A 22,688-nucleotide genomic window follows, 5' to 3' on the forward strand; every position below is an offset into this window, starting at 1 on the left:
ATACTTCTTAAAACAATTACTTTTTACATTTTTTTCTATTACTTTCCACAAATCTTCTATGAACTACTGGGCCACATACTGCCAAAACGTGATTGGTGATTGTTAATTTTGATCGACGTTTTGGTCCATCAACACACATGGCTACTAAAACATCGGAGACAAAAGTAGTGTTTGATGTATATCTAAAAGAAACCTACAGCAGTTAAAGCAAAAGTAAGACGAGTTAAAGTGATGAATGGGTCATGATCTATCTGATTTTAGACAAGTTTGACATCCCCCTGTTGGTTTACTGTTTGGAATAGTCTATTTTTGTTTATTTTTACTATTATTTTTGTTTATTTTTTTATATCATAATAAACAGAGAGAAAGAATGAATGACAATACATGAGATATAATGTCAACTATGGAACGCCAACACTGTCTTATTATGCCCATTTTTCATTATATATTGTGTATTTTCCTTCATATGATGTGCATTTACCCTTATATGATGTGCATTTACCTTTATTTGATGTGCATTTACCTTTATATGATGTGCATTAACCTTTATATGATGTGCAAATATCCTTATATGATGTGCAAACATCCTTATATGATATGCAAACATCATTATACGATGTGCAAACATCATTATAGTATGTGCAAACATACTTATATGATGTGCATATATACTCATATGATATGCAAACATACTTATATGATGTGCAAGTATACTTAAATGATGTGCAAACATTCTTATATGATGTGCAAACATTCTTATATGATGTGCAAACATTATGACATGTTGTGCAAATGTACTTATATTATGTGCAAAGATCCTTATATGATGTGCAAATATACTTATATGATGTGCAAATATCCTTATATGGTGTGTACATATCCTTATTTGATGTGCAGTTTCCCTTATATTGCGTGCAAACATCTTTATATGATGTGGTTGTGTCATTATATTATGTGCTTGTAACCTTATATTATGTGGTTAGGTTTACTTCATAATATGATGTCGAAAGGTCATTATATGATGTACTTTCATAGTCGTTATGGTCAATGAACATGATTACGATTAGAATGATTACTGTCTACGTCATAACTGATTCCGATCTGCTTCTGCGGAGTAACCGTTACTACTAATTAGGATCAAATATGTTGCTACCGTTTGGAAAATGGTTGAGACTTGAGATAAACCTTGGCATGTTAGTACCTCGTTTTAAGATGCAAAAAACTCACATTGTTGGAAAATTGTAAAAATATATATGAATTGCAAAGTTTTGTTTAAATCACAAATCTTTAATAATAAACATACGGTTAAGGTTATTGAATTGGATAAATAATTCTTTTATGTCATGCTATATGATCGTTTTAACGAGGGAAGGCATTACATTTGTCAATTTCGGTATACCTAACATTAGCAATTTTTTTATAAGAAGATAATACACGAAGTTTAGTATTATTAGTTATCAAGATAATAGCCAAATAAAACAACAAAACTCTGAAAAGCCAGAACTACCCAAAAAGTACCTTTAATATAGAGTATATTCAGACACATTGCACTATTTTTTTTTTTTTTAATCTATTATGTTTCCATGATAAACGCAAAATATTAAAAGCCGCTGCCGTAAATCTTCACTTTGAAAAATTCAAAACACCACTCTCTATCTGTAAGAGAACAACAGGTCTCAGTAAAAAAAAAAATGCAATGTTTTAAGTTCGTTTAGACACCAGATTTAAAACGCTCAATTCTCTGGTTTTGTAGGATTGATATGTCATTGGCTGATGTAATATATACAAGGACAGAAAATAAAATGACGTGTTGTCAGATCCTAATTGTATCCAAAGCTGAAACAGATGATCTGTACATTATATATTCATAAATAAATATGTTAGACACCGACTCTAGTTTGAGGGACAGAGCACGTGTATTTCCTTTTTCGAAATTAAAAAAAACAACAAAAAACATGGTTTATTTTTTTTAAGTTTCATCCTTGTTTTATTTTTTCCTCATTTTGAATAAAAACAAACTATTTCGCTTCCCTTCTGAAATAGATAAAATCTCTTTCAAGAAATTTAGAATCCAACATTTACAAAGCAACTTGCCCCCTACCCTCAAATAGCAATGGTCGGTACGTTAGCCATGTTAAGTGGTGGTACTTTCGTCGTAGCATGTTTGCCTTGAGTGAGAGAGGTCGTGGGTTTGAACCCCGGCCGGGGCAAAACCAAAGACTTTAAAATTCTTATTAACATGCTGCTTCCCAGCTAATTATATAAGCACGCGGGATTAAGGATTAAGAGCAAAAGCTGGTCGGCTCGGAATCAGAAAAATGTGTCTGGGTAAGGTGATAAACATGTCTTCCTTCGGAATGCTACCTTTTGAACTAGCATGTTAAAACAATCCGGCTCAGGGTGTCGGTCTTGTACAAAACAGGGTTAATATTCATACCACATTAACATGTTCTTGTACGAATATGCATATATCAATTTGCCGCTGGACCTCAATAATCCATCCATAATCATCTATAGTTGAAACTGTGAAATATATGCACAAAAACATGATAAAAAGCTGCACGTTAATGTAATTCACCGAGTTCAGGTTCATTCCATATCTCCTTTAATCCATTTCGGGTGAAAGTGATGGGCGCTCGGTGGTCGAGTGGTTACATTGTCATTTTGTGGCCTTTTATAGCTGAATATGCGGTATGGACTTTGATTATTGTTGTAGGCCGTACGGTGACCTATACTTGTTAATTTCTGTGTCATTTTGACCTCTTGTGGAGAGTTGTCTCTTTAGCAGTCATACCACTTCTTCGTTTTTATTAGTTGTCGAACTGCTGTATCACTAGCATGTCAACACTTAGGTGTGTGATTTCAAATCCCGCACGTGGCAGGTAAGCTCGAAGTCAATCTTAATTGACCAGAATTGTATGTTTTCCAAACGAAGGTCAGGGGGGTCTCTCCGGGCAGTTCTGCTTTCTCCACCAATATAAACTCACCGCCACGAAATAGCATGAAAGTGTTGAAAGTGGCGCTAAATAACAGTCAATCAATCATCCATACCGGTATACTTATGGCCACTAAATCTATACATTAGCAATGTCAATGTATGACATGAGTATACAGAGATAAAAATAATAACTATTTACAGTATATACAAAACAAGAGAGAGAGGTTTCAAAATTACTAAGCCAGCTTGAGGACAAACGAACGTGTTTATAATTTTTTTTATAAACGAACAAGCTGAAGTTGACATTTTACAGAAATTTTATACATTCTTCCTGTTTTCAAGTTTTCGTACATGGCTTAAAGCCTTATCGGATAAATGTTTTTTGTCCTTTTGAAATTTCCCGTTTTAGTAACAACAATTCCCAAATAGTTATATTGTTTTATCATCTCAATGTTAGTATCATTGTGAGTAAATCGGAGTTTTTTGGCTTCCGTCCAAAAAAAAACCTCACTAAGACTTTAATTTTGACAACTTTCCTTTCAAGTTCCAAGCCTTACAATAATCATGGAAAGCATTGAGTTGAGTCTGCAGGTCCTGTGCTGTTTCAGTCAACAACACCGTGTCATCTAGATCTGCAAACAATATAACAAAACACTTAAGATATATTTCTAATTCTCTTTCCAGATCTTCTGTTATAGTTCTGTTAAGTCATGTAATATTTCTAGTCACTAAGAAATTATTTTAGTCAATCAAAAGTAAATAAAATAGGAAAGGTGATAAGTTTTCTCCTTGTCAAACACCATTGTCACAAGCAAGCAAAGTATTCCGAATTATAATTACTATCGTGTATCATCGGTACAGCGGATATAGCCTTGTAGGTACTTCGAAGCATGAAAAACTATATACCGTACATTCATTCAACTATGCACCGTACAGAAGGATTCATGTAGTCAGCTATACACAACGCTTCTTGTCGGAATAAAATATCGAAAAATAACATATGTACAAAATATTTCAATGCCAATTATTGAAACAGCTATACTTATTACGCACAAACAGTGGCATTCTATCAGAAAAAGAGTTGCAATGAATATAGAATCATATCGGATGAGACGAGCGCCAACTTCTTTGACAAGTATTTGCACATGTTTTTAGTAAGGATTCTTGTTTTGGGCAAATAGTGAGACTTCTCTAATCACCAACCTACTACCAAATCATTTCTTAAAACAACAAATCTTTAGATTGAAGTACACATTGATATAATGTAAACAAAACAAAGATTTTCGTACCGTGTCAGAAGAAAAATCGATCACGACCCCTTGGTTAGTACCTATATCCGCTGTACCGATGATACAAGGAGACGCCAGCGAGTAGGCAAGTGTTGAAACAAAGAGTGATGACACAGTAATAAGGTGGACACAGTAATGACATAGTTTATTCTAAAAATAAAATAAAGAGACGAAAAAGAGGAACAAAATGCAAAAGACGGGCGTCTCCCCATTCATCTCAGTTGGAAAATAAAAATATTAAATACCCTAAATTGGAAAAAGTGTGGCAAAGTGTGATTTTCAGAGGTTTTTTTCCCCTTTTAATTCAATAACTGTATCGTCTACGTAAAATCCGTAGCCATTACCGAAAAGGATCAAAATAAGTACCACAAAGGTAAAATCCGATCTAATCGGACGAAAAATTAAATCTAAAACACTTCATCAGGAATCAACCCCTTATATCTCAGAAATCGTTGACGCTACTCCAAATCTGTTGACATACTAGTACTCATGTTTCAGAATTTTATTAGCAATTAAAAAAATCTCCATTAAAATAAGTTGAAAATAAGCAATCTGTATATGCCAATATGTGCTCATTGTTGAAGACCGTATGGTGACCTATAGTTATAAGTTTCTGTGTCATTTGTTCTGTTGTGGAGAGTTGTCTCATTAGCAAAGATACCACTTTTTCATTTTTTATAATTACCCACATAGCCATTTCGCATTTTGTGGGCACTACGTCGACTAAGCTTGCAGTCTTCGAAATTGGGTATTTTCTCACATAATTGGCGTTTTCTGTGGAAAAAAGATTGGTTCAAAGACAAATTAAAAGTCCTATCACACATATTTCTGACTTGGTATGGTTTTAGAGTAGTTGCGGCTCAATGAAATCGGTCTACTCCTTTAGTAGCATAGATTATATGATATACTAGATTTAATATCATTGTACATATTCAATACTACATTATACATCTTACCATTTACAGATTAATATTATTCAATAACATTTAATAAAACAAACCATCTCGCCATAGTATGCATCAGTAGATAATTTTATAGCTATTGTTATGAAATATTTTTGAAACAGACTGTGATTTCAATGGTGTCTTTTGCAATGAATAGAAATAAGCAGATGTGGTATGAGAGCCACTGAGACAACTCTCCATCCAAGTCATAATGTTTGCACATCATATAAGAATGTTTGCACATCATATAAGTATACTTGCACATCATATAAGCATGTTTGCACATTATATGAGTATATATGCACATCATATAAGTATGTTTGCACATACTATAATGATGTTTGCACATCATATAAGGATGTTTCCACATCATATAAGGATATTTGCACATCATATAAAGATAAAAGCACAGCATATAAAGGTAAATGCACATCATATAATGAAAATGGTCATAACAGTGTTGGCGTTCCATAGTCAACGTTTACACCAAATTATTATGTTATGAATTATGGTCACTTTTGCCCCTTTAGGAGTTATTGCCCTCAAAACATTTTTTTTACATTTTTTGTGAAAGTCTAATCATTTTTTCAAATATTCTTCTCTGAAACAACTTTGCCAAAATTTTACTTGACTGTTCTTTATTGTATCTTAGACTAGTTTATAGATTGTATTTGAGGATTTTTATCATTTAAAAGCATTACTGCAATTTTTCTCTAAAATGATTCTCTAAAATAGAGGTAGATGTCACATGAAATGTTTGGCTTTCATCTCAAACACTAAAAGCAGAAGGAGCAAAACTGACTTAGGTGTTAAACATATGTCGATCTACCGATCAAGTAATATTCAGACCAATAGGACAATTTATTGTTGAGTTACGGTTTAGAAATAGGAAATTTTGAGAACTTTTACAGATTTGGTTATGTATTAACGTTCATATTATTATAACAAGAGCGAAAGTGTAAATAACAAAACTGTACAGCAAGATAAGAATCTACAAATGCCTGAAACTGCCGTTGGGCGATGACAGGCTCTGATACATGTCTTGTTGCGAGTCCATTTTCAATTTCAAGGATTGGAGTTTTTCTACTTATAAAAACTGTTGCGTTTATTCCTCGAATGGAGTTCGACGGAACAGAGAATGAACGTTTGGTGGTGTATACACTTTCTATCTCAGACAATTGCAACTTCTCTTAGATCTGAATATTGAGTCTTAATAGTCATGACGGATCATGTATAAACTCTTTCTCTTAGATACATGTATGTACTTTGTGTTGTTTTTTTCCGTTGTGATAGATCGTGTATAAATAGATTATTTGCCAGAGTCGGTCTGTATGTTTGCTCGATGTTTTTCTGCTTGGTATCGATCTGATATGTATGTTAACAGTTCTTATGTTGTACTGTTATACCACAACTCAATCTACGATAGAATAGGGGCATTTTGTTTTCTGCTCTGTCACGGTATGTCCGTTCTTTTGTCCGTAAGTCCGATTGTTCGTTCTTTCCTGTGTTTGTCCCGCTTCTGGTTAAAGGTTTTGGTCGACGTAGTTTTTGGTGAAGTTGAAGTCCAATCAACTTGAAACTCACATGTTCACATGTTCCCTTTGATAGGATCTTTCTAACTTTATGGCCAAATTAGAGTTTTTATCCCAATTTCACGGTACACTGAACATAGAAAATGATAGTCCGAGTGGGACATCCGTGTACTTTGGACACATTCTTGTTGAAACATAATATTCTTTGATTATACCTAACGCCAAATTAATTCTCGTGTTTACAGAATGAAAATATTGTCTATGTCATGCCTATATACAATTAGAATTAATCAACTGTTTATACATAAATATTTATTTACTTTATCATTGATTGACAATTTAATATGTAATTTTTATTATAATCTCAAACAAAATTAAGTATTTTTATTTCAAACGTAAATCCAAATTCGAATATTACGATACGAATTTCAAATGGATGCATTGAACCGGAAACATGCCATACGACCGCAAACCACGTGCACAGTAAACCCGTAACAGACCCGGGGCATGCGCAATATAGACCAGATAAAAGAACAGTCCTCGAAAACAGGTTGCCTTCCAACTCGCACAACTACTTTAAGTTAGATGTAATTGTAGGTTCTCCCACTTATGCATATGGCTAATGGTATTGTATATGATTTGGTAGGTCATATTCGTGAAAATGGGACGGGATTGTAGCTACGACATTGTGAACATATATCCGCTATCATCTGTGAAACGGAATTACGGTCGACCACGGAGGTTACATGTATATCTCATATAACCTCCTTGGGTCAACCAACGTATGATGAATTAAGCAATTAGTTTTCCCGTATAAATTGTTTCTCATTGATATGCTTCATGTAATATACGACTGTTGATTTTTTCTCGTTGTTGAAGACCGTGGTGTGGACTATTATTGATTACATCGACTTCATTTAACCTCTGGTGGATAAATGTACATGTACAAACAAATGTAGTTGTCTTATTATAGTTTTTCCAATACATGTTTTCCCTTATTTTAATTAAATCGGTTTACAGGACGAACATGAAATGTGTTAAAATATGCCTCGCAGTGGTTTCCATGTACATATTTTGTGCTGTAATTACTTACTTATCGTATGCTTATTGTTATTGTGTAATAGTATACATTAATTATTAATCATAATAATTCATATCTTTTAATTATTTTATATCATAGGTCTTTTCTTTATCTAATACTCTAACATACCAGCGAACCTCTGAAGCTTTCATAGAGGGGAGATCTCCCTCTCAGCTAATGTTTTATTTCCTCATTCCGTTCTTATCATAATGTGAGTGTGTTTGTAAGATTGTTTGTTTGTTTACTTATGTTATTTTAAATAAAACTCGTTCAATTGTTGAATCATGATGATGTAAAACACCCTACTGTAGATAAAATAAAAGGTATGTAATTCTTCTGTTGTTACATATGATACGTCATAAAAACCACTTTTTCATGTCAATCGTGTTAATAGTGACATCAAATGTACAATATGATGACCTCTGTTATGTATTTAACAATGAAACAATGTAACCGGAAATTGTCATTAATATTATCGGTGTGTAACTTCCCTTGAAAAATCGCGACCCTACTTTACTTTTATGGTATACGCGCTAGATTGGGATAAATGGAGATATTACGGATTTTTGTTGGCATTTGTGTTGTAATCTTTTGTAATTGCGGTAAGTTTTGCAGTTTTAAATATTTGAAAGAAAAGTAATACTACAAAATACAACAAAGTAATATATTTCAAGATTAAAGTACATGTATATGTTTTTAATTGTATTTGAACAGCAATGTGCCGAATGTTTTCACTTTAAAATTATACATTTGGGTCCCTGGTGGAAATTTGTCTCACTTGCAATCATACCACATTTTCTTATCTTTGTAAAAATATATTATTTTAAACCAAATTATATCCTATAATTATAATCATATAATTTGTTGCATACACTATACTATAAAAGTTGAAATATACAAAAATAACAATATAATTTATTAACAAATGTAGTTTCTAAATATAAAAAAGGAGATGAGGTATGATTGCCAATGAGTCAACTCTCTAAAAGAGACCAAATGACACAAATTAACATCTTTATTTCACTTTACGGCCTTCAACAATGAGCAAAGCCTATACCGCATAATCAGTTATAAAAAGGCTGTTTAACCAGAGACATCATCAAGAGCATGACTTCTTATTTTGTATAATGTATATCAGTCTAAAATGTATGTATGAACTGTATTACTTTTAAACCATTTAGCACAACAATGTAAATACGAAGAATGCTACTCAAAGAGAGATAAACGGCATGTCACGTGTGTGGTTGAAGATATACCAGAAGATGGGAAGATTGTCTCCCTTGAAATCGTAGAAGAGAAAAAGAAAAATAAGTGTACAGAAAATGAAAATTATGGATTTACTTCAAAATCAATTTGGGTGTCTGACAAATGCAGTGCAGAGTTCAAAGTCTGCTTCATCAAAGGTAAAGCAAAACAAGTCCTTATAGACGACTATTAAGATCTATTAAGAGTGACTGCATTTTAATTGGTTATTCTCTAATTACATCACCAGATGCATATGATAATTTAAAAAAAATCGTCTTATGTGACTTGTACATTTTAATGTAAATGTTGTTTACAGTGTACGTTTTTAACACTACAGAAAACACAAGACCCTTGATTTGGTTCTGAATGTGCCGAATTCATTGCATTTATATTTCAATTTCTAAATTTAGGGACGTACGGCGATATTTTACATTGCAGGATTAAACAGACATACGATGCAATTGTAAATTTCTATGTCTCTAAAAAAAACTATAACCAGGTTATTATGTCTGTGATACTATGAAATAATTGAGTAGTATTATTGTTCTTGTCAATTCTTACATTGTTAAATCCGAGTAATGTCATCGCGCAAAATATCACATAGTAGCAATAATGGCTGATCTAAGGCTCGGCGTACTAGGTCCTCTAAAACCAAAGGACGATAACTGTCCAATTGTTCAAAATCTTCTTTTTAGTGCCATATTTTGCACGGGAAATTGTAACAACATGTAAAACACGCATTTCTTTAGATTTCATTGGAAATACCTTGAACATTTGTCCTTTTGTGTCTTCTATTTTTTTTTTTTTTTTTTTTGTCCATGTTGAATGATATTCCGTCCATGCAAACTCTAAAAAATCATATTCAGAGTCTATATATTGAAATTTAAAACACAAGTTTACGTTTCAAATGAAATATTTTTTATAAGCCAACACTATACTTTTATTTTTGGTTGATTGTATATTCATAATAAGACAGTGTATATTCTTTTAATGTCTCCTAGGTTGGTTTTACATAATCATCCGTATACAATATATTGTCTTGACGTTCACAACATGTTTAAAAAAATGAGTTAAAGCAAAGCTTTATTTGCATCGAGTTCGCTTTATTGTGTAGTTCACAGTTTGAAATGTACTTTATCATTGATATGTATTTCTCTGTCCTGAGTGTTCTTGCATTGATTTGTACTTCTTTAACATGTATATTCCTGTTGGTTAATGTTATTATTTTAGCGATATATTTAACATTTCATTATAAGCAGGAGGTTTGGCCAGCCATAAAACCAGGTTCAACCGATATTTTATTCATTGGCCAATTCCGGAACATGATAGTTGTTATCACATGGTCCGACTTTGTATGTTGGCGTTTGTTTTTGTAGCAGTTCAGTATTTCTGTTGTTCCTGTTTTTTTTCTTTCTCATAGTTGATGTGTGTCCCTAAGTTTGGGTTTGTGACCCGGATTTGTTTCAGTGAAATAGATGTATGACTGAATACTAATATTGCTTTTATTTTAGGCACATGTAGTTTCTCTGGACTAAATATTGCCTGTTGGTCAGTTGTCGATTACTGGGACTTAGATGCTTTGAATAAAAAGAGATGTAGAAATACTTGATGTGTGAAAACTTTGACATTTGTTTGAACCTCCAGTAATATTCTTTTATCTTTAGACATAGATGACGACTTCTCTACTACAACTGCCAAGATAACTAGCACAAGCGACACAAGTAAAAAATCTACACGGTTTCCAGGATATTTTTCAAAAACCACACAAGGTAAATATTTCACTTTCAAAATAATAACATAAACGATACCAATTTTCAGCACAGATGCGCATTTCGACAACCAATGTCTCTTCGGTGGTGCTCGAGTCCAAAATACTTGAAAATCCATAGCTTATGAAAAGGACGAAGAGCTATAAACCATCGTGGTGAAAAAAGGAGAACAAATCATTTGGCATTCCATCTTCGCTGTTGTGATTTAAGACTAGTCAATAGTTTGTACTGACATTAGGGTTTTACAGAATTCGAAGATACTTTTTTCATTTACTATAATCATCATGACGGTTATTTTTACAAGACGTTTTTTTCTGTCATTTTGTTGATATGAAATTGAAAAATATAATAACCAACATTTTTTTTATCAAACATATAAATATTTTTTAATTAATGACTTAGGTAGGATACCAACGAGTACAAAGTCAACTAAAGAGACTACAGATAAAGTCAAATATGGTATGTTGATTTTTTTTATTTATGGTCGAGAACATAAAAAATGCACAACTGTTCGAGTCGATTATATTTTAACTCACCAAATTATATTTTCTAAAATATAAAGTATTGTTCAATATTTGCTGGATCTTTTCCTAGTTTATACTGAAGGTTCAGTGACAAATATGTATGTTAAAGAATTTAAATTACGTCGACTGGGTTTAGGGACCCCCGAGGTTTAAATTGGCGATAACACAGAATATTTTGTTGTTGTTGTTTCTTTCGATAGGGATAAACATTTGCCTTGCTTTCTTATGATACCCTCAGAGAACCTGTAAGGACGACCATGGTGCTACATGTATATGAGGCATCGGATATAACTGAAGATTCCGACCGAACGGAGCTATGTATTTATGCATCCTGCAGAACGAACATCAGTTTAGTATTTGATTTGAGAAGTCCGTTTAGACCATACTTTTTTATCCCTTGTACATGTATTCTTCATTTTTATTCGAAACTTTTAAAAAACAAATGTACTTGAAAAAAAAAGCGAAAACAGTATATTGGTTATTTTGTTTTCTAAAAGATTCTTTGTGTTTCTGTGTGACAAGTTTTGTGTTGCGTATTCTTTATTGAGAAGAAATTAAACAATAATATGAATGGTATATGAACATATTAACCGGAAATGTCCACTATATTATAATTGTATTTAAGTAATATGAACTTTATAAGTAAGCATGTCAACAATATATCAGAAATATTCAGAAGTCGATTACATGTATGAGGGCGATATCATACTTGACATATTTATGACCAGTGTCGATTTCCTATTGTCTTATTTACAACCTTATTGCGTGTACTTGTGTCAAGTGGTCAATTGTTATTGTTGATACATGTATGAAGTATTTGATGTGGCTTACAGAATAGACCAATCCTATAGAAAAGAGGGTAAAAAAGTAAAGAATAGAGACTAATGACAGGGTTTAAAATAAAGAATGGAGAATTATAGAAAAAATGGCAAAAGCAAAGATTAAGAATACAGAATTGAGACCCCCCTTTTTTCCCTTGAAGCTCCTCGAATGTAGTCAGTTTACATGTACTTACAAATCTTTTAAGTCAAATACAACGTTAAGTGCATACCGTGCTACATGTATAACACGAATTAATTCATTTCAACATCATTGTTTTGAAGTTGTCAGTTCAGATAACCTCCAAAAAGTCATTGTTTATCAGAATAAGTGCATTGTTTGTTTTTATTTTTTTGAAATTACATCACGGGGTCATATACTATAGATAGAACAGTGGTGTCAGATCACCATTCCACCATAGTGACTTGACTACAGGTCAGACATGATATATAGCCCGTTAATAATCTACGTGCATTTAAAAATAAATGTATACTCCTTCTATCTGACTTGTTAAAAAAGATGTAAAAGAAGCCCTTCTCTGTTGATGTCATTGGTTACTTAATTTAACTGGTAAACATTTACAGAAATGAAACTTTTGATGATACATGTGTTTAATACATGTAGAACATTTTGGGGCAAAATATAATTGTCCATGATTTCGCATTACAAATTGATGATTGCATTGTAAGACTTTAAACTTTAAAAAAAATGGTTGAAAATTGGCATATAAAAAGGTGATAATTATACAATCATGTATTCAGAATATTCCTGGTTTCCGTAAAAGAAAAAAAAGGCTTATTAATAAGATAACCAGATTTTGTTTTTTTTGTACCAAAGCTAACCTTTGTAATTTCCGCACACAATGATCTGGAATAGAGGCTTAAGGTAAAAAAGTACATTAAAAGGGGGAAATAATAAACCAAAACAAAATACAAAGTATGGAGAACCATGGTTATCGTAACAATAAGTTAACTTTAGGATAGTGAAAAATGGTTCTAAAAAAATGAAGAAAAAGAAAATGATTTACCCCCAATCCAGAATCTCATAAAAATTATGTAAATTGTTCAATCAAAATGTTGAAACTAAAATAAATAATAATAATAAAAATAAATAATAATAAATGTTAATTTTTAGCAACACCTACATACCCAACCAATAGTACAAATGGAAACAGAACTTCTCAAGTCGATAAAATTCTAACAGCTGGTAAGTTATTTTATTATATTCTGATACATGTACAGTTTTGGTCAACAGTCGCTGTGTTTTACCTTTCGGAAATTCTCCTATTTTTTCATATAAAACACATGTTAAAAATAATAATCTACTATTAAAAGACATTTCTAGTCCAAATTGAATGATTTGTTATTTATAAAATGCAACATTATTTGCAGTTTTTACTGACTTTTATGGTTTATTCTTTTAGGATAATTACAGTTAATAGAAAAAAAAATATGGAATTCTGCACGAAAACTTAACATGGCTATATTAAAAAATAAATGACACGTACTTTCAATATTTATATAAAAATTATAATAATTTTTCAGTATCAAATGGCATGTTATATAAAAATATCTCATACCAATGCATAACGATTTAAAACTGTATACGTTTTGTTTGTGAGTTTAAGGTAGTTGAAAAAAAAGACAGAATTGTTCTTATACTTTGCCAAAATGAAGATTTTACTATGCTTTTTTTTCAAATTTTTTTTATAAAAAGTATGGATCACTGCACTACTTTTCAAGGTACATTTACGGGTCGTTCAAAATTACCCAAAATTGTTAAGATTATTCATGAAAAAACACATTGCAAAGGTGTGCATAAAAAAAATTCTATGAAATATTGGGCGGGGTGGGGTGGGGGGTATTTGTCATGACTACAAAATAAATCTACCGTGGTTAACACATTATGTATTACATGTATGTACATTTACGTGCACGGCAAATGAAAAAAATGGGAATTCAACTTGCAATAAGCCTCTAATTAGTAAGCTTAAAACAAAATAAAGAATATAAAAAAGAAGATGTGGTATGATTGCCAATGAGACAACTATCCACAAAAGACCAAAATGACACAAACATTAACAATTAAAGGTCACCGTACGGCCTTCAACAAGAAGTTTTGTTTCAAATGTAAGCACTTTATATTATGAGTCGACATGTAAAGTTCATGTATACATACATATGTATCTAAATATGTACACCAAAGGTTTTTTCGTTAATTTCTAAATATTTTTTTTTATTATGTTATAGGTATTCTTGGAGGTGTAGTTGGTGGACTGATATTCCTGTTGTTAGTATTGATATTGTGTGTTGTTGTCTTGAGGAGGTAAGCATACGAACATTACACTATGCGATATTATTTCACTGACTTTATGTTTGCTACTTCTTGCGAAAAGCAGAGTAAGTTATAAGTTAAATTCAACAAATCGATCAATCTAATTAAAATATTGATCTCTGATTACGTTATACTGCATATGAGCAATCTAATTAAAATATTGATCTCTGATTACGTTATACTGCATATGAGCAATCTAATTAAAATATTGATCTCTGATTACGTTATACTGCATATGAGCAATCTAATTAAAATATTGATCTCTGATTACGTTATACTGCATATGCACATGCAGTAAAACGTAATCAGAGATCAATATTTCAATTAGATTACAAATCGATTGAAATTGATCAGTTCAGTGACTTCAATAACATAGGTCCAAAGAAACCAGGACAGCATAGACTATTTAAATCATAATTCCGAATTTGAGCTCCAGAGTATATTATTTTCAACAGGTTAACCTACTCCGTTGTAAGCTATGCTGGTACTCGGTCATGTAAGAACAAGTACAATGTACAAGAAGTAAAACCAAGCTTAAAATCGTTGCTATTAGGTTTTTTTTTCCGGAGTAGATAAAACCGTACCAATGGTGTTGACAAAGTAAAAAAATCGGTTGATAAACATTATGATAATTTAAACATTTTTAGTCTATGATTTTGATGAATTGTGACTTCATTCCGCGTTTCCACGTTCTATTTCTTGATTTTTTATTTTACAGATTTTCATGTTTTAAGAAACGAAAATACGATCAACATTATAATAATAATAATGGACACAGGAATGTAACCTCAACTGATTCTCAAGTGACAACCGTAACCAATGGTGACAATGAAGAATACGACACTCTCGAAATTTATAGCGAAGGGAGAAATCATCAGTATGATGAATTCTCACAAGTTCGTTTTGATCAACCACATAATTATATGACAGTATACGATTCGTTGACACCTCCGAAGTTACCGCCCTATAACAACCGTCCTACTGACATTGGGAACAATGCACGTGTGCATGTAAGACAATCTCCGATTAGTAAGAAAGACATGAAAATCGGAGATTATATCGATTTGACTTCAACCGATGATGGATCTGATCGATCAAAGATCTTTAAAGTGTCGATTAAAAATAAATATAAAAGTGATGAATTTTGTGAAACCAAAGATTTAAACCTGACAAACTACGAACTTGCAAAACCAGTTCCAGATACTACGTCATATGAACCCCAACAGTACGAACTTGCAAAACCAGCCGACAGTGAAAAAGAGGCTCCTAATCGTGTATTGAACAGTGATAAAGCCTGTAGTGACGATGCCTACGATATTTCGGGGGAAAGTAATAACACATGTGCTAAAAGTGAAAACAATCTTTGTAGCCATTCTGAAGATTTGTACTATGTTACACCTCAGCAATACGGAGGGCCAAGAATAACAGATCATGCTAATTATGAACTATGCAGAGAAAATAGGACTTCAGATGATTATGACTTATTTCAAAAGAAAATAAATGTATAGTTCAATAATGAAAAACATTTCTACATTTTAAAACTTGACCACTGAGTGGAAAATGGTGCTGTCGGTGCAACTTAATAGTATTGTCTTAGCTTACAAATGGTTTAACTAATATTTAGTTTGATGAGACTTCTTTTTTGTATTTGCTTGTTTGTGCGCACTTGGTATGGTTAGGTTGGTTCCCCTTCTTAAATGTTTAGATTTATTTGAAAACACTTTAATGTAATAAACTGAGTGTACCCTGTTTTAGCTTCATCTATTAAATATTTTGCGTTAATTCAATACCGACAGGGAAACTTTTAAATTATCCAAATAAAAGTCAAACTACAGAAAATTTTACGACCCTTTTTATGGAAAGTTCAATAAAATTACGAGCGTTCTTTGTTTACTCAGACATAATGTGATTAAAAGTAATGTCTTTAATAATGGTAATAAAAATGATGTTGTTTTATTTAATTTGATAAATACCATAAAAGTTCACTACATTTGTACATGAACATGTCATTTTAAATAACGCACACAGTTTGTTTTCTTCATGGCATCTTATACGATTGGGTATTTTCATTATGGTTTTCTATATACGTTCTTTGGGAATTTATATTTAGGGGAATGTAATATTATTTCTTCAAACAGTAAGTATGAAAGAATGTACACTTTTTTACTAAAGGAGTAGGTCCAGTATAAGGGCCGATTTTGGCCTCAAATTTCAGGTTTATCTGACAAACGATTTTGGATACTTTTAAACACATTTTAAGTGTCTTTTTCAGTTGATTCAGTTAGTTTATGTGAAAGATTTTACCAGTGATTAACTCATTAAAAAAGCTCCGATTCCAGTTTAAAGATGAAAAATCTATCAAATAAGCTAAAAATTGTCACTTTCTAGAATATTTTTTTGTCAAAAATGAAAGTTGTGCATTAAAATAAACTGTTTTTTTACGGCGAACAAACTGCAGAATGACGCTGGTACCACAATTTCAATTGTGTTCAAGCACGTTTGTTATTTGTTACCAGTGAAAATCAATGTCGTTGAAAGAAAAAAAGTCTGAATAATTACTCTTTCCCAATTTCGACCAAAATAAAGCCATTCTAAATATGGCATAATCTATTCAAACGCACAATACTTACTCCTGTTCCATGTTTAATCAAATACTAATTAAAAGACCAGTGCAAAAACTATTTTTATTTTTACCGGAAGTGAGACATACATGTATTTTTCAAATGCCTCCCTATCTGAAATAAAAGAGAAATAGTTGAGGAATGTCTATGCCAAATTTCATGCTTGTAGCAGGATGTGCACAATCCCTCTGAAATATGCTTGTAGCCGCCGGACTAATTCCTTAAGCATGCTTGCAACCGAAAAGGTATCATTTCACAAATTTATCTAAGACTTGCATGTATCTATAAACAAGTTGTGTCTTCTAAGCCTAGTAGTTGAATAAAGTAGCGCTTTGTGTTATCTGTATATCTGTACAGTATACCAATGCACGCGATTGCCAGTCCTTTTAAACTAGTATTAATAATCATGATAGTTATATATCATAAGTCGTGCATATCGTCGAAATTATATTGTTATCCAGTGGCGGATCCAGAACTATCCTAAAAAGGGGGGGGGGGGGGGGGGGGGGGGGCTGCTCCAGTCATGCTTCAGTGATTCCCTATATAATCAACCATTTTTTCACACAAAAGGGGGGCCCCTGATACCGCCTATGTCATCATGTTTGGTTTTAGCAGTGTTATGTACGTAAACCCGTTTTCGTGCCTTATGCATACATTTTTGTAAGTGTGACTTTCATTGACGTCTAATGTTATATGTACACACTTTATGTAATCAAGGCAATGCCTTTGCAGGGAACACAACAACTTCAGCCTTGTCTGACGAAACATCTAGCATTGACAACAACAGTAAGTACACAATCATACGTACTACATTTTCTCTCTGTCCGATACTTTGGAGTCCATACATGGAATTTTATTCAAAACTTCAAACCAACTATCATAAGTTTTATGTTCTTCTTGTGAACTTGAAGCTGTTTAACATGTATAAATATAAAAAAAGAAAATGTGATATAATTGCCAACGAGACAACTCTCCACAAGAGACCAAAATGACAGACACAGAAATTAACAACTAGAGGTCACTGTACGGTCGTCAGCAATAATTTAAAGTACATGTAATGTAGTTAGAGATAAAAGATACCATAAAATGACACACAAAAAAAATAACAAATATTGAACGAAACACATGAACACCAACCAAAAATATCTGGTCCCTTAACAAAATAAGAGGGGTCAACAGCATATGCATCTTAAAAACCAATATTATCAATCATTATTCTCCCTCGTTTGTCAAATCTAAAATGAACCAGCCCTAGTGTTAAAACATATTGAGCGATCATGGTACTTTTCATTGAAACATTGATAAATGTAGCTAGTTCAAAGCCAATACCATCTAAAAATCCGAATACAATGGTTAGAGTTTTTTTGTTTTGTTGCTCAGTCCTCAGTTTTATAATAATATGTAAATTATTGTTTAAAACGACTGTTGTAAGTCTTTTTGTCGATTAAGATGGTTTGCCACCGTGCTTTTCTTCGATTTATGAAATTTGATTGTCTTTCGGAACTATATACACGTATATGTACCTCTGTGTTTGTTGATTTATTAATTGACTATACATTTACATGTACACACATTGTGTCTAGAACGTCTACATGTATATACAGGTATTAAACTATAAATTGACCTAACTTTATCGTATATTTACAATAAGAAAAGACCGTAACGGTTGAAATATTTCTATACACGACATACGCCCAAATCTAACGGGACGTGGCTGTGCCGTTTTGCATCTCATGCACCTAAACGGTCTGCCCGCGTGTTTTTTGGAATTTACTCTCTATCTAGGGATGAACATATTTTTGTTCATCAGTCAACCCTTGAAAATTGATAAACTTCAATCAATCTATATGTAGTTTTCTGTTGATAAAGTAAATTACCGGTTTGTCAATAAAACAAAATTTATTTTTAACAGTTATATTACTGATCAGTGTGATTGGTGGAGCAGTAGCGATAGTGTCCTTTACACTGTTTGTATTCTTAGCAACAAGGTAATATAATATTGGTTCTAAAAACAATATAAATGTAGGCTTTAAAGTGTTTTAAAATAGTGTAGAACGATACCAAAGCTACATTCAAACCAATATGTCGAATATAAAATGATTACATAGTTAAAATAGAAAACAGACAAACATTTAAACTTGCTGCATTTATATGCACCTGTCCAAAGTCAAGAATCTGATGTTCAGTAGTAACTCATTTGTTGATGTGGTTCATAATATTTAGTGTTTCTCATTTCTCGTTTCTCGATTTTATAAAGACTTAATAATATATAGTTGGTTTTCCTGTTTGAATGGTTTAGTTTGGTAGCTCTAGGCTAATTCTTATAATTAATATTCTAGAATGGTAAAAGCTGATAATTCATTTATTTTTTTGTAGATATTTTACTTCTCACGCCACAGTTGAACAAAAGAAAGATAATACATGTACAACACATGGAATGGTGAAGTCAGAATCGTACACATATTGTGGCCATCAAAATATTGCATTCTCAGAAATAAAAAATGGCGAAGTTCATAACGTGCCATCATCTAGTTATTTCATAATCGATCAGCTTGAAACCGGAGCATTCCGAACAGTCAATGAACCAATCAACAAACGCGATATACCCCATGTGACACCAGCTGTTTATTTCACCCTTGATCCGGCAGAAACTGGACACGATAGAAGCAATCAAACCACAGCTACTGCAAATAACTATGAATTAGCATCGCCAATATGTAATGACGCCATAGATGATGATCCGTATATTGATACTGTGGATGATATTTATGATCATGCGCATCGCAGCAAACATAAGAGTATCACCTCTGACGATGTGTACGACCATTCAGTTGATGACACCTATGACGTAGCTGATCACAACAGTAAAATAGAAAACGAACAAACAATACCTTATATAGTAGAGCATACATATGAAAACCTGTGAAACAGAAACATTATGTCTTTGAAAACTCACATTATAGAATAATGTGAATTATAGTGTACTTGTTGATGTGGTTCAATCGTGTTTCTCTTTTCTCGTTTTTTTTTAATATAGATTAGGCCCTTTATAAATGTAGCTTGCTGTTCGGTATGATACCTATAACGGTTTACCCTTTTTTTTTAAATCGTGACTTGGATGGCAAATTTGTCTCATTTGCACTCATACCACTTCTTCTTATATCTAATAAATTTGATCGGAATCGGATAATCGTTTTGAGCACTCGGATCGCAAAAACAAAAAAAAAACAAAAAAACATCACTTCTGCTGTTTAAAATCTCATTCAGTTTTCGTCATCAGTTTAAGTAGATCTAAATATAACAAAATGTGGTATGGTTGTCAGTGAGACACATCGATCTTCGACAAAGGCCAATTGACATAGAGAGTAAGTAACTAAAGGGGATAGTACGACCTTCAACTATGAGCTCTACTCCTATCACGTAGCAAGATATAAAAGATCTTGCATTGACAAATTTAAAACAATTCAAATGAAGGTATGAAAAAAATAATTAACGAACCACAATAGGAAAAACACCAACACAACACCATCAGTGAATTATATGTGCCTCGGGACTCGCATATACAGAGTGTGGCCGGATTTAAATGTTTGCAGACATTTAAACATTCTCATGACCTGGAACAGTGGTGTCATAGCACAAAAGTCCTAATGGTATTGTAAGAAAAATAATAAAATTCAGTTTAAAAGAGTTATACTATATAGTTCGTATACACATTGTAATATAGATTTGTATACGGTAACAGTGTCTGCACAAGCAGATGATTTACAAAACACGTTTTTGATATCTTTTGAATATGAGGTTAAGGGTAAATATCGTTAAGTTCGTAATGAAATGTTTCTGAAAAGTCAAGTTGTTGCGATCCCGGGGGGTTACTGACTATCCGTTTGGTTATAACTGTGCTGTCCAATCACACCCTGTTCTAACCAGAAAAACTGAAAAAACATACCTTGTTTTTCACACGCTGAGAACATGTGCACCCTGTTCCAGACCGTATAAAATAGATGCAGTTCTAGATCCGGGTTCTAGACTGTATCTTAAACAGTTAAATAAGCTATCCTGTTATAAACAAAAAGATATAGGAAGATGTGGTGTGAGTTCCAATGAGACAACTCTCCATCCAAATAACAATTTAATTAAAAAATTAAATCATTATAGGTCAATGTACGGCCTTCAACACGGAGCCTTCAGTGGCTCACACCGAACAACAAGCTATAAAGAGCCCCAACATTACTAGTGTAAAATACTCTGTTAAAAAAAACCTGTTCTCACCAGCAGGGCATAAAAACATCCTGTTTTAATCAGCAAGACATGGAAAAGGGACTCTGTTTAAAAAAACAACACTATTTTACGACACACTCGTACCACTAAAAATATAGGAGGTGAATCAACCCTTCCCCCCCTACACACACATCCGGAGTTCCGATGTACACTTACATGACCTTACATGTACTAGTATATGGATGTTTGGTTGACAGTTACATATGTGCGTAAACGGGCCGGCCACCAAGCGGTCAACAGACATATACATGACTTTTTTTTTTATTAAGTTAATACAACTACATGTTTTCTGAATTTCATATTTTTGAATACTAATGGAACAGTTTAGTTTTGTTTCATGATGGAACTGCACTGTCGTATGGAGGTGGTTTAGGTCCATTATTTATTGGTTGGTTGTCTCCATAGTTCCCAGCAGGCATAGCGTTCCCACCATGGTATCCAGTTGGATCAGCATTGCCAGGATGGTATCCAGTAGGAACCGGATTTCCGCCGTAGTACCCAGCAGCAGGTGGATTACCTCCAGGATATAAAGCTTATGTAAAAAAAATTACACGTGATGCGTATTAATTAGAATTGCTATTTTAATGATATTTAAAAGTTAATAATATGATTTCCGGAGACAATCGATGTTCAAAGTATATCAATTCACTTAAAAAGGAATATAGGCGCCGTATGTAAAAGCATGTTGTATAGTTTAATGATAATTTTCTATTCTGGGAACTATTTTGATCCATGTATTTGCTTCAGTAATGCGTCCTTAGAATTAGAAATACATTTGAAGATACAGTTAATAGGCCGGTGACCAGCGTCGGTAAATTATGAAATTTTTAATCGTCAAATGATGTGAAATATATAATTATATAAACATTTTAAATTTAGTTTTATCATCAATCTAGCTACTCCTCTAGATCTGGAGTCGATTTAAAAAAACACTTTAATACGACTTATATATTTCCCGTTTGAATGGTTTTACACTTGTAATTTTGGGGCCCTTTATAGCTTGTTGTTCGGTGTGAGCCAAGGCTCCGTGTTGAAGGCCGTACTTTAACCTATAATGGTTTACTTTTTAAATTGTTATTTGGATGGAGAGTTGTCTCATTGGCACTCACACCACATCTTCCTATATCTATTATAAGTACAATGTAAGTATACTGAATTGTTCATGATCCATGACTTACAACATGTACAATCAATGTTTTGCTATGTTGACAACAGATTTTCCCCCCTCACAAGAACCTTTACTTGAAGTTTGTATCTTTTCATGCATGTATAAAATATAAAAAGTAAAATAAAAGAACAGCTTTTAAGAGAGTT

General features: G+C 32.7%; 2 protein-coding genes across 4 annotated transcripts; both read left to right on the forward strand.

Annotated features, from left to right (window-relative positions):
* Positions 1-8,157: 8,157 nt before the first annotated feature.
* LOC134725215 (uncharacterized) lies at positions 8,158-16,431 on the forward strand. Of its 3 annotated transcripts, XM_063588857.1 has the most exons (7): positions 8,170-8,386; positions 8,966-9,187; positions 10,694-10,798; positions 11,201-11,257; positions 13,276-13,347; positions 14,391-14,466; positions 15,194-16,431. In XM_063588857.1, exons 1-7 carry the CDS (start codon positions 8,332-8,334, stop codon positions 15,981-15,983), a joined length of 1,377 nt encoding a protein of 458 aa, XP_063444927.1. In that variant the 5' UTR covers positions 8,170-8,331; the 3' UTR covers positions 15,984-16,431. The 3 variants fall into 3 exon arrangements, with proteins under 3 accessions (XP_063444929.1, XP_063444930.1, XP_063444927.1); XM_063588859.1 differs by lacking the exon at positions 11,201-11,257 and having other exon boundaries at positions 8,158-8,386; XM_063588860.1 differs by lacking the exon at positions 13,276-13,347 and having other exon boundaries at positions 8,166-8,386.
* A 1,288-nt stretch (positions 16,432-17,719) lies between these two features.
* Positions 17,720-20,088, forward strand: LOC134727102 (uncharacterized). Its single transcript, XM_063591487.1, has 3 exons — positions 17,720-17,882; positions 19,009-19,084; positions 19,473-20,088. Exons 1-3 carry the CDS (start codon positions 17,783-17,785, stop codon positions 20,020-20,022), a joined length of 726 nt encoding a protein of 241 aa, XP_063447557.1. The 5' UTR covers positions 17,720-17,782; the 3' UTR covers positions 20,023-20,088.
* The last annotated feature ends 2,600 nt before the right edge of the window (positions 20,089-22,688 follow it).

The sequence above is a fragment of the Mytilus trossulus genome, chromosome 7 (genome assembly GCF_036588685.1).
Source record: "Mytilus trossulus isolate FHL-02 chromosome 7, PNRI_Mtr1.1.1.hap1, whole genome shotgun sequence".
NCBI lineage: Eukaryota > Metazoa > Mollusca > Bivalvia > Mytilida > Mytilidae > Mytilus > Mytilus trossulus.